At 39.9% G+C, this 13,163-nt stretch overlaps 1 protein-coding gene across 1 annotated transcript in view; it reads left to right on the top strand.

The window, feature by feature from the left end:
• The window catches only part of VPS41 (VPS41 subunit of HOPS complex), a 179,112-nt gene that overhangs the window by 93,181 nt on the left and 72,768 nt on the right, over positions 1–13,163 (top strand). Inside the window, exons 8-9 of the mRNA XM_044245645.1 lie at positions 10,787–10,906; positions 12,059–12,205. Coding sequence (XP_044101580.1) covers positions 10,787–10,906; positions 12,059–12,205 — 267 coding nt within the window. The remainder of the gene's footprint in view (positions 1–10,786; positions 10,907–12,058; positions 12,206–13,163) is intronic.

Below are 13,163 nucleotides of genomic sequence, written 5' to 3'. Positions count from 1 at the left end.
GGGAGGTTTTTTTCTTTTTTTAAGATATAGCTATTAAAACAAAGGCATCTTAGCTGCAAGTATTGTAGGTTGTCGTCATCGATAAAAGCTGAATCACAGGCTTTTCACAGGACTGTTTTGCCCAAATCTCTGCTTCTTGAACACAACTTTGTGTCAGGGTCCACGCTAGGAGCTGTGAACACACAGTGCCTGGATTTTAGGAATGGCATACAGCGTATTTCCAAAAGTAGATGGGTGGCATGCTGTTGGTGGAAAGCAGTTGATCCATTAGACTATGAATCAGAATGGTGATTTTTACAGGAAAATGAGATAAAATATTATCAAGCCTTTTGAGGGGGAAGAACATGTATGTGTATATGTATGTATGTATCACTGTTAGGTAATTTTGCCCTCCTTTGCCTTTGCAGTTGCTCCCCTGTTGTTTGTTTCCTTTCAGTTTTCAGGAAGTAAGAGTAATGCTACAGTTGGGTATGTTAATAAATCTTGTCTAGGAGGAGGAAAGAATCAAGGCTAAAAATATCATTGGTAAAGAAGCAGCAGTCTCTCATTTTAGCCAGGATAGGGAGATATTTGATCATTTATGTGGCTTGGAAAATGTTCATATTTTGTCTGTGTTCAGACATGCTTATGGAGTGGTCTTGTTTTTGTCCTGCTCTTTCATGGTCACGAGGCTTTGTCTGATGTTGGTGTTCTGTAAAATTGTTTATGTTCACCCAGAGAGCACCAAGGCTAGCTGTGAGTGCCTGGCCAACTCCTGGCTGTCCGCTTTTCTCTTTCTCAGTTGCAACGAATAAAATGCCCGACATTTGCTAGATTGCTTGTGTGGAGGTACTTTACAAAAGTATGTATGTACTCTGATTTCTTTTTTTTTTTTTTTTTTTTGTAGAAATGTAATTGTGTATATTGAAATGTTCGTGAAAGGCTACCTCTGAAATTATTGGCAATATTAGTAATATTAACTTTAACAATGTCTGGGCAGGATAATGAGTGGCATTTCCATGGCATTTACTGCCCCCCCCCCTTTTTTTTTTTCTCCAATTTATTTATTTTCAGAAAAACAGTATTCATTATTTTTTCACCACACCCAGTGCTCCATGCAAGCTGTGCCCTCTATAATACCCACCACCTGGTACCCCAACCTCCCACCCCCCCGCCACTTCAAACCCCTCAGATTGTTTTTCAGAGTCCATAGTCTCTCATGGTTCATCTCCCCTTCCAATTTACCCAAAAGCACATACCCTCCCCAATGTCCATAACCCTACCCCCCTTCTCCCAACCCCCCTCCCCCCAGCAACCCACAGTTTGTTTCGTGAGATTAAGAGTCACTTATGGTTTGTCTCCCTCCCTATCCCATCTTGTTTCATGGATTCTTCTCCTACCCACTTAAGCCCCCATGTTGCATCACCACTCCCTCATATCAGGGAGATCATATGATAGTTGTCTTTCTCCGCTTGGCTTATTTCGCTAAGCATGATACGCTCTAGTTCCATCCATGTTGTCGCAAATGGCAAGATTTCGTTTCTTTTGATGGCTGCGTAGTATTCCATTGTGTATATATACCACATCTTCTTGATCCATTCATCTGTTGATGGACATCTAGGTTCTTTCCATAGTTTGGCTATTGTGGACATTGCTGCTATAAACATTCGGGTGCACGTGCCCCTTTGGATCACTACGTCTGTATCTTTAGGGTAAATTCCCAGTAGTGCAATTGCTGGGTCATAGGGAAGTTCTATTTTCAACATTTTGAGGAACCTCCATGCTGTTTTCCAGAGTGGTTGCACCAGCTTGCATTCCCACCAACAGTGTAGGAGTGTTCCCCTTTCTCCGCATCCTCGCCAGCATCTGTCATTTCCTGACTTGCTGATTTTAGCCATTCTGACTGGTGTGAGGTGATATCTCATTGTGGTTTTGATTTGTATTTCCCTGATGCCGAGTGATATGGAGCACTTTTTCATGTGTCTGTTGGCCATCTGGATTACTGCCCCCCTTTTTAAAATTTTTTTATTTTTTTAAGAAAACATGCATTATTGGGGCACCTGGGTGGTTCAGTTGGCTGAGCCTCTGGATTCAGTTCCGGTCATGATCCTAGGGTCCTGGGATGGAACCCCACCTTGAGTCTGCTTGTGCTTGCAACATGCATGCTATCAAATACATGAATAACTCCTTTAAAAAAAAAAAAGATACTTGCATTATTTTTGTAAGAAGAGGCAATAATAAAAGAATATTTAAAGTAACCTCAATATTTTGGATCTCTGCTTAACTTAACATTGTAAATCACATGAAATTACCTACACTGTTGAAGTCTAACTTAATTCAGGCATTTTTAATGGTTATAGAATATTACATCCTATTAATCTATTTAATTTTTCTTAACTCCTAGTTAAGACCATTAAGTTGTATCCTGGTTTTAGTTATCATAAATCATGCTGTACTGAAGCTAGAAATCTTTGGACATGAACTGGCACTAGCTCTGATTCCCAGGTTTGGGATTACTGAGTCAGAGGTCCTGATTATTTTTCAGGATTTAGATGCATACCACCACATAAGTTGCATTTGAGGAAGCATACCAGTTTACACCAGCTGTGTATGAGGCTACCTGTTTCTCCACATTTTCTTTGCCAGTTTTGATATACAAAGAAAGATAGTCCATTGTTCTGTTTTGTAACTTCTTTGAATTGTTAACAATTTCAAACATTTTTATTTACTGGCCACTTATATATCTTCCTTTGTGATTTGTCTGATTGTATTCTTTGCTTGGCGCAGCTTTTAATATTACCATAGAAGCCAGGACAAGAAGACTGTCCATTTGATATTTATTGTCAGTTTGAGCACAAATTATTGCTGCTTACTGAATAGCCTGCAGCCTTTTCTCCAATTTTGGCTAAATCTGGAATAATTATTCTTGTTCCCAGGGAGGCATTATATAGGAGACATAATGAGACTTAGAGTAGACACTGAAGTCTGTAAAAAGAGGGCACAAAGAAGCTCCTACATACATGTGAGTCTGCTCTCAAACCATCAGCTCTCCCACTTGCATGGAGGCTGTCAAGGACAGAACAATGTGCCCTCTGAAGGGCAAGTTCAGGAGACTTCGTTTATTCTGCAGACAGTGCCCTTTTCTTTATTTTTTCCCCTTCTGCTTTACTTTCAATTGAGTGAAGTGCTTGTTCTAACACGTAAATCAGGTGTGTGATCAGGTGACTTTTTCCATTCCTCAAGACTTGGCAGTTTTTATATTTTTCATAATCCCCACCAGGTGAAGATATGCTTCCAGTCATCTGTGATTAAGATAATGCGTATTTAAAATTAGAGATCCTTATGCATCGCACAGAGCATTAACTCAAGTTTAATCACCCAGTGGATGACTTTTGTGTTTACGCTGCTGCTAATGGCTTCAACCTTAACACCAGCCCCAGGAAATGTATCCTTAAACAGCTGCAAATTAAAAAACAGACCCAAAGTGTTTGGCTTGACCACCAGCACTGTTAAGTCTGTGGGACCCATAATGGAAGTTTTTTTTTTAAGTGGTAAAATTATTTCAGAATACCTTATTTACTTTTAAATTAAATCATAGTTGCAGTTGTGCATTTGCCTATGCAGAAATTGCAGATTGCTGGTTTAAGTAGGAGCCTCCCTCACATGTAGCCACAGGTAACTGCTAAACCCACATTGATGGGCAGGTGGATACACAGATCTCTGTCTATCTGTCATCACCAGTTTTTAATATAAAGGAAAGTGCTCCTACATGTCACCTCTAGTGTTTAGCTTCTTTTTGTTTTCATTGAACCTGTAGCTTGGAATTCTTGGTCACTGAATTGACTGCTACCTGATGTCAGTAGGATGTTTCTCAAATTTCAAAGGGTTTTCACGGGATTGGTTAACTTCAAGGGCTTTTGTCCAAAAGCTGCGTTGCATTGGTGTTGTGTTGTGTTTACTCAGACATTGCTCGGAAGCAAGTGGTCTGTCAAGCAAGCCCTGGAAATACGTCTGGGTACAGAGACTTCCTGTGGTAGCAGTTTTGGACCCATATTTAACCTCTTTTAAACACACTAAATTACCTCTAGGGAAAGGAGATTTGAAGGATTATAACTCATCCCGCAAACCACCACTGAATTTAAGCAATACTACATTCAGGAAACTCTCTTTCTCTTCCTACATGCTTTATGTTCTTTCTGGATGGTGTTTGGAAAAGCTGTGTGTGTTAAAGTTTGGTACTGAGCCAAAGCAGGAAGCAAGACAGAGGCACTTGCCATTCCCTCTTTGTGGTCACTCCTGCCTCCATCCAGATCCAGGACTCCTGCCTGTTGTCAGCAGCCACCAACACTATCCCAGCTCTTCTCTGTGCTCGCTCATTTTTTCTTACTTGCTTTCTTGACTTCTTGGATTTCATTTCTAATCTTTTATATATATGTTATATATAAATATATATAATTTATATATATAATTTATATATAATTATATATTTATTATATATATATATAAATTTTATATATACTCTGGATGTTTAAATTTTTCTGTGTCAGGTCCTGCCCATCCTTATGTCCTTCATCTCTTTGGCATGTTCTAATGTGCTGGGTTTTCCTTTTCTTTCTTCTCTCAGTTTTATTATCTCGAGCTCCAGCATCTTCTGGGATTTGGTATTTTGTCTTTATAGAGTCTGTTTTCTCCAAGCCCCTCGGTCCTTCCTACAGTAACGCACCTGCTGTCCAGGACTCGCCTGTGGGTTCCTCCACCCCTGCCGTTCTTCCCCATACCGTTGTCTGCCTCAGAGCGAGCGGTGCCACCGGTGTGTAGGAAGCCTGAAGGACTCAAGTTATTTATATACTTGAAAGATCACAAGATGATTAAAAAGGGGCCAATCATCCTCCCTTTCCTCCATCAGGGAAGAATGGGCGATGGGTAATGATGGGTGTTATGTTGCCAGAATCGGTGGCTTTATTACAGCCCAAAAGGAATCCCGCCCTGTGTGGGGAAGATTCTAGGATGTGCATCCTTCCCACTCGGTAGCGTAGCAAAGTACTAGATAGATTTATCAGCACAAAACATAGGAGAATAAAGTATATTGCTGAGGATGTGAGGGCTCCTATTGAAATATAAGTACCAAGAGTGCTGACTGCCAGAATGTGGATTTATGGGAAATAAAGCCCTAGAATACTTTCTCCAACAAAAAATAGACCTCTTGGAAACAGTTTTTCCTCTCTATGTACTTAGCTCCCATTGAGCTTAAATTGCTCTCAGTATTGTGATAATGACAATTCAATATTATGGGATGTGGAAGATGAACCAAATAAATTAACCAGTTGCTTTTAAAGGTAGTTCACTCAATGACTTACCCTCTAAAATGCTTTGTAGAACATTCGTGCTCAGTAGGTCTCTAGGCAGTTTTATGACTAGAAGAAAGAAATGGATTTTATTAAATATTAGTGAAATACAGGCAGATAGTTCTGCTGTAGTTAAATTAGTGTAGACTGTTTGTAAGAAGAGCGGCTTATCATTTCTTAAATCACTGAAGTGGAACTTTCCTTGGCATTCCTGCCAGACAGTTTGTTTCTGCTTGAATTTCCCGTAGATTAGGATTAAAAAAGCAGATGGTCCTTTTCCCTCCTGGGTGAAACCGTGGGTCCCACACAATGCTGCAAATCAAATCCTGAGGTGCTGCCTAGTTGTATTTGAAGAGTTTCAAAGAACAGTAATGGCGATGCTTCCATAATTACTTGCTGACATTTAAGGTTTTCTGCTATGTATGGATTGGGAAGTAGGACTCATGAGTAAGGAAGAAAGTAGAGTGGAGAGGGAAGGCAGAAATAAGGCCTTAAGGACCAGGGGAGGTACCAGAGAGGAGAGAAGCAGGCGAAGGCTAGACCACCAGGAGAAGAGGGCATGGCAGTGATGGGGGAGCGTGTCAGCAGCGCACAAATCCAGTTTAAATCATCACCATTTGGGCCAAGTGGGAGGCCAGGTGGCATTCCTGAAATGAGGGAACTACAGTCAGCTAAACTGAATAGAGGAAGACTAATCCTAAAAGCACTTCCCAGATCTGTGATCTGTTATGCACAGATTATCTCCTCTGCTGCTGAGCAAAGGGAACTGGACCAACATTTCAGGTGTAGGACAGGGAGTCAATATAAATGAGCCCTTTCTCAAGGGATGTTGTTACATCGAAGATGTAGTAACTGTGGACCAGTCCACAGGGTTCCTTCCCTTAGGTTCTTGAGATCAGGGCAGATGCCAGTATAGCTTTCGGGACATCACTAACTGAAGATGGGCTGAGAAACTGGCGGGCTTGGGTGTGTGATGTAGCTCCTCCTGCATCAAGCACACTGTGTGCATAGACAAGGGAAGAAAGGAGGAGACTGGTAGGGCCAGGGAAGCCTATTCAGTATCTCCTGTTCATCGTGCCTTGTACGTCTAGCAAAGTCAGTGTGGTTTCTTTCCCCCATGCATTTGCAGCCTGTTGGGGTCTGAAAAGTATACATGAGTGCCAGTGAGCAAGATACAGGGTGGTGTTCGTTATCCTGTGATAGAACCAGCATGACCCTAAAATGTATACAGAACCGAGAAATTAAGAGGACTTACAAAAGAATTTGCTTCCCTAATATATTGAAGGCCATTTATATACACATCATTTCTTTGTCATCCACAAAATATGAAGGGAAAATGATTGAATCTGCTGCTATTTGAGAAACATCAGAAAATAACACAAATCATGTCCAAAACTGTAATGTAAATTCGTTAAAATTTGTTTTCCTTTCCAGAAGACAGTATATCAGCCTCCCCCCATCTTTTTTTTTTTTTTTTTTTTTTTTAGCACTCCTCAGTGCCACAGGATGATGTGTGCTGTCTGTACTAGAAAAATATTAAGGAAGAAGCTTTCTTGATCCCATGTCAGAGCAGGGTACACAGGGTGTTTTGTAATAGAACTCTGGAAGGTCAGACTCAACCCTGAGACCAGCTGAATTCAGAATTCTTCTCTCCCTCCTTTTCTTCCTGCCCCCTGCTGGAAGTTTTCCTTGGAGCTGGAGCAAGAGACAAAGGAGGTGGGCAGAAAGGCTCAGCGGGACTGAGTTTGGGTCTTGGTTGGAATTGCAGCAAGACTTCACTAACATTTTTATAAAGTTAATGTTTTATTTAAAAAGTAGGTACAGTTTATGCGAATTAATTCTAACACATAGTTATTATGACTGAAACATTCCTTCTTTCTCTAGGTTTCATTGAATTGCTGATACTGTTTTATTTCAGCTGTTCTCTTAAGTTATGTTGATTATCAAAATTGGAGAATGGATTTTCAACTCTCAATGTGTGAACATAAAAATAATTGACATGTTCCAAGCAGAATAATCATGAAATAGAAATAATATATAAATCTATCACCTGTTTCTAGAATTATAATTACTTTAAAAGGTATCCTTCAGATTTTTCTATATGGATACACATATTTTATTTAAAGATCATCGTATTTAATACTATTTTGCAATCTGCTTTTTTATTTAATGGCCCTGAACATATTTTTACATTAAATAAACGTAGGTGTATAAAATCATTTATAAATAGATGCATCCTCTTCTTGGGTTATCTAGCTCTGCCACGCTTTAGTCGATCATTTCCCAGTCATTAGTCCATTTCTAGCTGTTACAATAACTTTACATACTTCTTTACTCACTTGTCTGATAACTTCTGAGCATAAATCTCTAGGCACAGACTTCTGAGGTCATTTTTAAAGCTTTGACTCCCCAGTGCTAAAGGATTCTCCAGAAAGGCTGTGAGTTGAGGGCACCTGCTTCCCTGCTGCATAGGACCATTGCTGTACTGTTCTGAATAACAATTTTACTAAACACCCAGCTTTCCAGCCACAAATCGCTTCATTTAAAAAAATTCCCATTATTCTCACATATCTTCAAATGAATTGAAAACATTTTGGGAAGTTCTATAAATAATTCCTTTGGGGTTTTCTTTATGCTCCCATTAAAATCACAGATTAACTACTAAAACTTGGGTTCATCAGTGAGAATTTTGAGTCTTATTATCCAGGAACATAATGTACATCTATGTAGCTCTCCTTTTATATCTCTCAATAAGAAGTGTTTGTTTTTGTCATGTAGCTAGTGCACCCCTCTCACACAGCACATCTGTTTCTGCTCATTACTGACTTGTAGAGCTATGGATTTATCCTGTTTACAACTTTGACTTCATCCCCTAAAGTTCAGATGTGCAGTGTTTGTGTTCCATTTTCAAAGTGCTCTGGTCACAGTTGGATTTCCTCTCTTACTCGAGAGTATAGAGTTTTTTTGTTTGTTTTGTTTTGTTCTTTAGTTTCAGCTTTGCTCTGTGTTTCTTCTCCTTTGGTGTTCATTTGCTTAATTTTGTTGTCACCTGAGAAGAATAATTATTTTTTAAAGTTCTTGTCTGTTTGATGGAAGGTCTCATTCATGTAGAATCAGGAGTGGGAGATTTCCCTTATTCCCTAGATAAGTCCTGTTGTTTTCAAATACTGGATTCTTCCATATGGCTGGTGTTTTTTCTTGTTCCTGTTTACTGGGAGAAGTCTATATTCAGTATTCACAGTTGTAGTTGCTGTGAATATGTCATAGATTTTGTGAGGATTTGTCCAAATCTTTTATTCTGGACATGGTAGGAGAAGGAAGTTCTGTGTTTTCCTTCCTGCCTGAATTGGAACACAATTGCCTGTTGGGGAAGTGGCTTCCAAAGGGTGTAAATATTGGTGTTTGTGTTAAGAGCCTGCTTGCTGTATCCACTGAGGCAGTTTGAGGATCTCTTGTAGGGCACAGCCTGCCACTGATGGGCACCCACCGCAGTGCCCCCAGACCTCTTATCTCCTTCCAAGCTGTGTGGCCCAGTGACAGCGTGAGTGGCTACTCAGGTTAAGCTACCAGTGCTGACCACTCCCTCTGTGTCCCTGAGTGCGATTTTCCCATGCCGCCCCTTACCTCCACCGCCGTGACGCTGAGCGGGAAGTGTTTGGGCTTGCTGGCATCTGTCCTATCACTCACTTCCCAGATGGGCTCTTTCTTGTAATGAGTTAAATCGTGGCCTTCACTGAGGTCTTGTTTCTGTCGTATTTTATAGACATCTTCATTTAGAATTGGGGGCATATTTAGTTTTCCTAGCACAAGTGTGGAATGTTCCCCTCTCCCACAGCATTGGTCATCTCTAGGTGGGATCGGACGGAGAGGAATTTGATGGCATGCGACACCACACTTTCCTCCTCACTACCCAGTCAGCCATTCCTCCTAGCGGGTGGTTATGGGGTGCTTCTGGGGCCCAGCCCACTTCTGAAAATCCCCTCCCTCAGATCCAAGCCACAGGTGGAAGATATACATTGTGATCTTATCAATTCCTCATGTTTAATATAATTGTTTCTGGTTACCCATCTTTAGTGGAATGTGTAGCAGGAAGGATAATCTGAGGCTTTCTCCTCCTTCCCCAGATTTCAAACTTACCCTGTCACAAAATAGTGAACCTATTCAGCGACTTCCTTGGCACTGTTTTTTGCATCATGATGGAGGGAGAGGAAAAATCACAGAGGATGGACCTAAGGGTCTTTAACTGGGAGTAGGGAAGCGTGGTGGTGGTGATTTCTTACTTAGAACCTGGATTGGGAAGGGACAAGATGGGTGGGAAGATCTTTGAGAGCAAAGAGGATATTCTGTATCTGTCTGATGGGAAGACGGGATACTGCATGGTCAGTAAAAGACCTCCCTCCAGCACCACGATGGACCCAGTGAAGCCACCTTTCCTTTCATGGATAATAGAGAACTTCAGATGTTTATGTCATTTTAAAGTGACCATTCTCGGTGTATTTGTGAATGTGGACACTTACTTAATTTTAGGGTTTTGGTGCTTATTTGTCTTGTGTTTGCCCCTTTTGGCTATGGGAGCCTAGTTACTGAGAAATATAAATAAAATGTGAATTTATTCTCTTTCTCCTTGTACCTGTTTTTCCCCTTTAGGGGTGGGAAAGGACACATGAAGTTATATATTGTAAATTATATATTATATAAATTATATATGTTATGTTATATAAATGTCTTAAGGGGTTTAAATTGGGTACATCAAGAAAAAAATACTGTGTCCTTAATAATGCATGAATTACTAGAACTACATCTTCACCAGTCTTAGAGATTTTAACCAGTTATATTTGGTAATAAAATTTATCTAATAAAATTTATCTGGCAGATTTTTTTTAAAAAAGATTTTATTTATAATCCATCTCTACACCCAGTGTGAGGCTCAAACTTAAAACCCTGAGATCATGAGTCATATGTACAACTGACTGGGCCAGCCAGGCTCCCCAGCAGATTTTTTTTTTTTTAAATAGATTCTTCCTTTTAAAATAAAGACCCTGGATAACTATGAACTTTTTAAAGAAGTTTAATCCTAAAGCAAGTTTATCTTATTTCATGACATGAATTACTGTTCAAACATGATTGTAAAATTATTTTTCTCGGGTTAAATGAAAAACAGGCTTCTTCTGACTATTACAGTTTAAGCTGTGACTAGTATTTTATTTTTAAGGAAAAAAATTACAAAGTTTTGATATCCCCAGTTACAAAATAAATTAACTTCTGGGCAATCATTTAAAGAACTTTCTGTGACACAAATCTTGACTGACGATTTTTCTCCATGAATTTTGGTATTTTGGTGCCATCTTGTGGCTTGACTTTGTAGTAACTTCAACATTCCGAGGACCAGCAAAAAAAAAAAAAAGGTAAGAAACCTAATATATGCATCTCAGTTTCTAAACATCCTTTGTATTTGTCCCTAGTTGCTGCTATTTGAACGATCTTGGATGAGCAGATGGAAGTCTTCTGTTCTGCACGAAGGAGAAGGGAACATAAGGAGCGTGAAGTGGAGAGGCCACCTGATTGCTTGGGCCAATAATATGGTAAAATCACATCTTCATCTTCCTGATCCTTCTTCAGAGCCAGAAAAGTGGACACATTGGGAGAGCTGTGACAAAGGGAAAGAAGCCACTGGTCTTTTCTAAGACATACAAGTGGCAACTGCTCTCATACCTGGAAGGCTAAAGAGATTAGATTGCTTTCGGCTTTCATAATAGAGTAATTCCCAACATATTCTGGACTTTATCTTGGAGTAAGAAACCCGAGGCATGGAGAATAGCCAAGAAAATGAAAAGGCATCTTAATAATTGAAGGGTTGCATTGGGAATGCGGTATTGAAAATACCATTTGCCTATTAGCCAAGGGCAAGTATGTTGCTGTGGAACAAGTACAGGATATTGCTGATTTCATTTTACTCCCCATATAATCACAGGTGAAAAAGAGGCCTGCCTTTTAAAAAGTAGATTGTAATTTTTGGTGTTGCATTCTATTTAAAGTTTACTCAATATGAGAAAGGCTGAGTAGAAACTTTAAAAATTAGCTTTTGACATCTGGCTTATCCTTTGAAATTTCAAGGTATAATTTAGTAAATTTGTCCTATTCAGTTTTAATGGTAGAACTCTCCCAGAATCCACCTTGCTATTCAGGACTTTTTTTAAACTTCTCCCAGGTCACAGTTAAGGGTAAACAAACCTGTGGCCTCTTGGTTTATTTTTAGTTAGCTGCTTGCTTGGTGTTTTCCATTTCAGTGCTTTAAAATGTCAGGTATAGTTTTCTTTACACATAGTGGTTTGTCGCATTCAAAGCTTTTCTAAAAAAAAAAAAAAAGCTCCTTTTTTTTTTTTTTTTAGTGGAACAATACAATTAGAAATGTTACTTGTCCGTCATTTTGGAAATGCAATGGTGGTTATCTGTCCCATTTCCCATTTGTGTTGTGTTTGAGCTCCTGATGCCATCTACTAATAAAATCTCTTTTGTCCCCAAGGAAGGGTAGAGGTTTTCTTTTGTTGTGGGTTCTCACAGGGTTTGTGTGGAGTGGAGCATTTTCTTTCACATGGCTCCCAGCGGTGCTCAATAAACACTGTCAATATTTCCCGGTACTGGTTATTGGTGGTGTGTGGCAGGGGCTGTTAATAAGTTCTCCTCTCCTTTCCTTCTCCTGAGTAGAGGATACTTAATGCTCTTGTATTTTTCAGGGTGTGAAGATTTTTGACATCACTTCCAAGCAGAGAATCACCAATGTGCCCCGGGATGACATAAGTCTTCGCCCAGATATGTATCCGTGCAGTCTCTGCTGGAAGGACAGCGTGACGCTGATTATTGGCTGGGGGACTTCGGTCAAGGTGGTTTGCTTGTCTTGATAATAAGTCCATGTTGTTAAAAGATCCACTGAGGAGGGTCAGAAGGAATATGAGGTCTTGAGTGGCTTCTCGGAAGCCACTGAATATTTTCCCCTGAATATTCACGTTGTGTGATATTTATGCTGAAATCTTTTCATATGCAGAAATTTGAAGATACGGTCTTTCTTTCCCTTTTGGGTGCTAAACACACTGTGAGCTCTTCCTTGCTGCCACCTGTGATCTTTAAATCTCCCTGCCTGGTCGACTTTAGCTATTTATGGAACGTGTGGTTGTGGTTGTTTTCGTTGGTTTGTCAGGTTTCCCATTCTTTATTGTTCTCTCCATTCCCCTTAGTTTCTTCATTAGAGTTGATGATCGTGGGAAGAGAATGTTAAAACTGAATCATCCCACTTGCTTGGTCATAGTTGGGTGGAGCAGAGGCCCAGACTTACTATTGATAAGATTAGGGGCTGTTTTGTGGCATGCAGCCTTCTGCTCCTTGTGTGCCTGGGTAAATGAAATTCAGCTATTGTACAAAAGAGGGCCCAAAGCTCACTCCACATTTATTTTTCGTGTACCAGTGTTAGTCTTGTATTAGGCATTTCAGAACTCAAAGTTGTTGACTTCCTTTAAAAATATATAGCTTAATCTAATGAATACTGTTTTTCTGAAAATAAATAAATTGGAAAAATATATATATATAGCTTAATCTAAACAAAATAAACCAAAAAATGGCTACGAATGGTACAAGACCGTATCCCAGCGACAGTCTGGTGGCACAGCCAGGCTTTAGAGTCCAACAGGTCTGACACGTACTTCCTGTGTGACCTAAGCCTGACTCTCCTCATCCACAAATGGGAGTATGGATTGTTCTCTCGTCCTGAGCTCTGGGGAGGGTTGAGTGAGGTAATGCCTACCAAGAGTTTAGCATAATCTGACATGTTGTAAGTGCTTCGTAAAC

Source organism: Neovison vison, chromosome 4, assembly GCF_020171115.1.
Source record: "Neovison vison isolate M4711 chromosome 4, ASM_NN_V1, whole genome shotgun sequence".
Classification (NCBI taxonomy): Eukaryota; Metazoa; Chordata; class Mammalia; order Carnivora; family Mustelidae; genus Neogale; species Neogale vison.
Note: the sequence above shows the minus strand (reverse complement) of the source record. Positions and strands in the feature narration are given on the sequence as shown.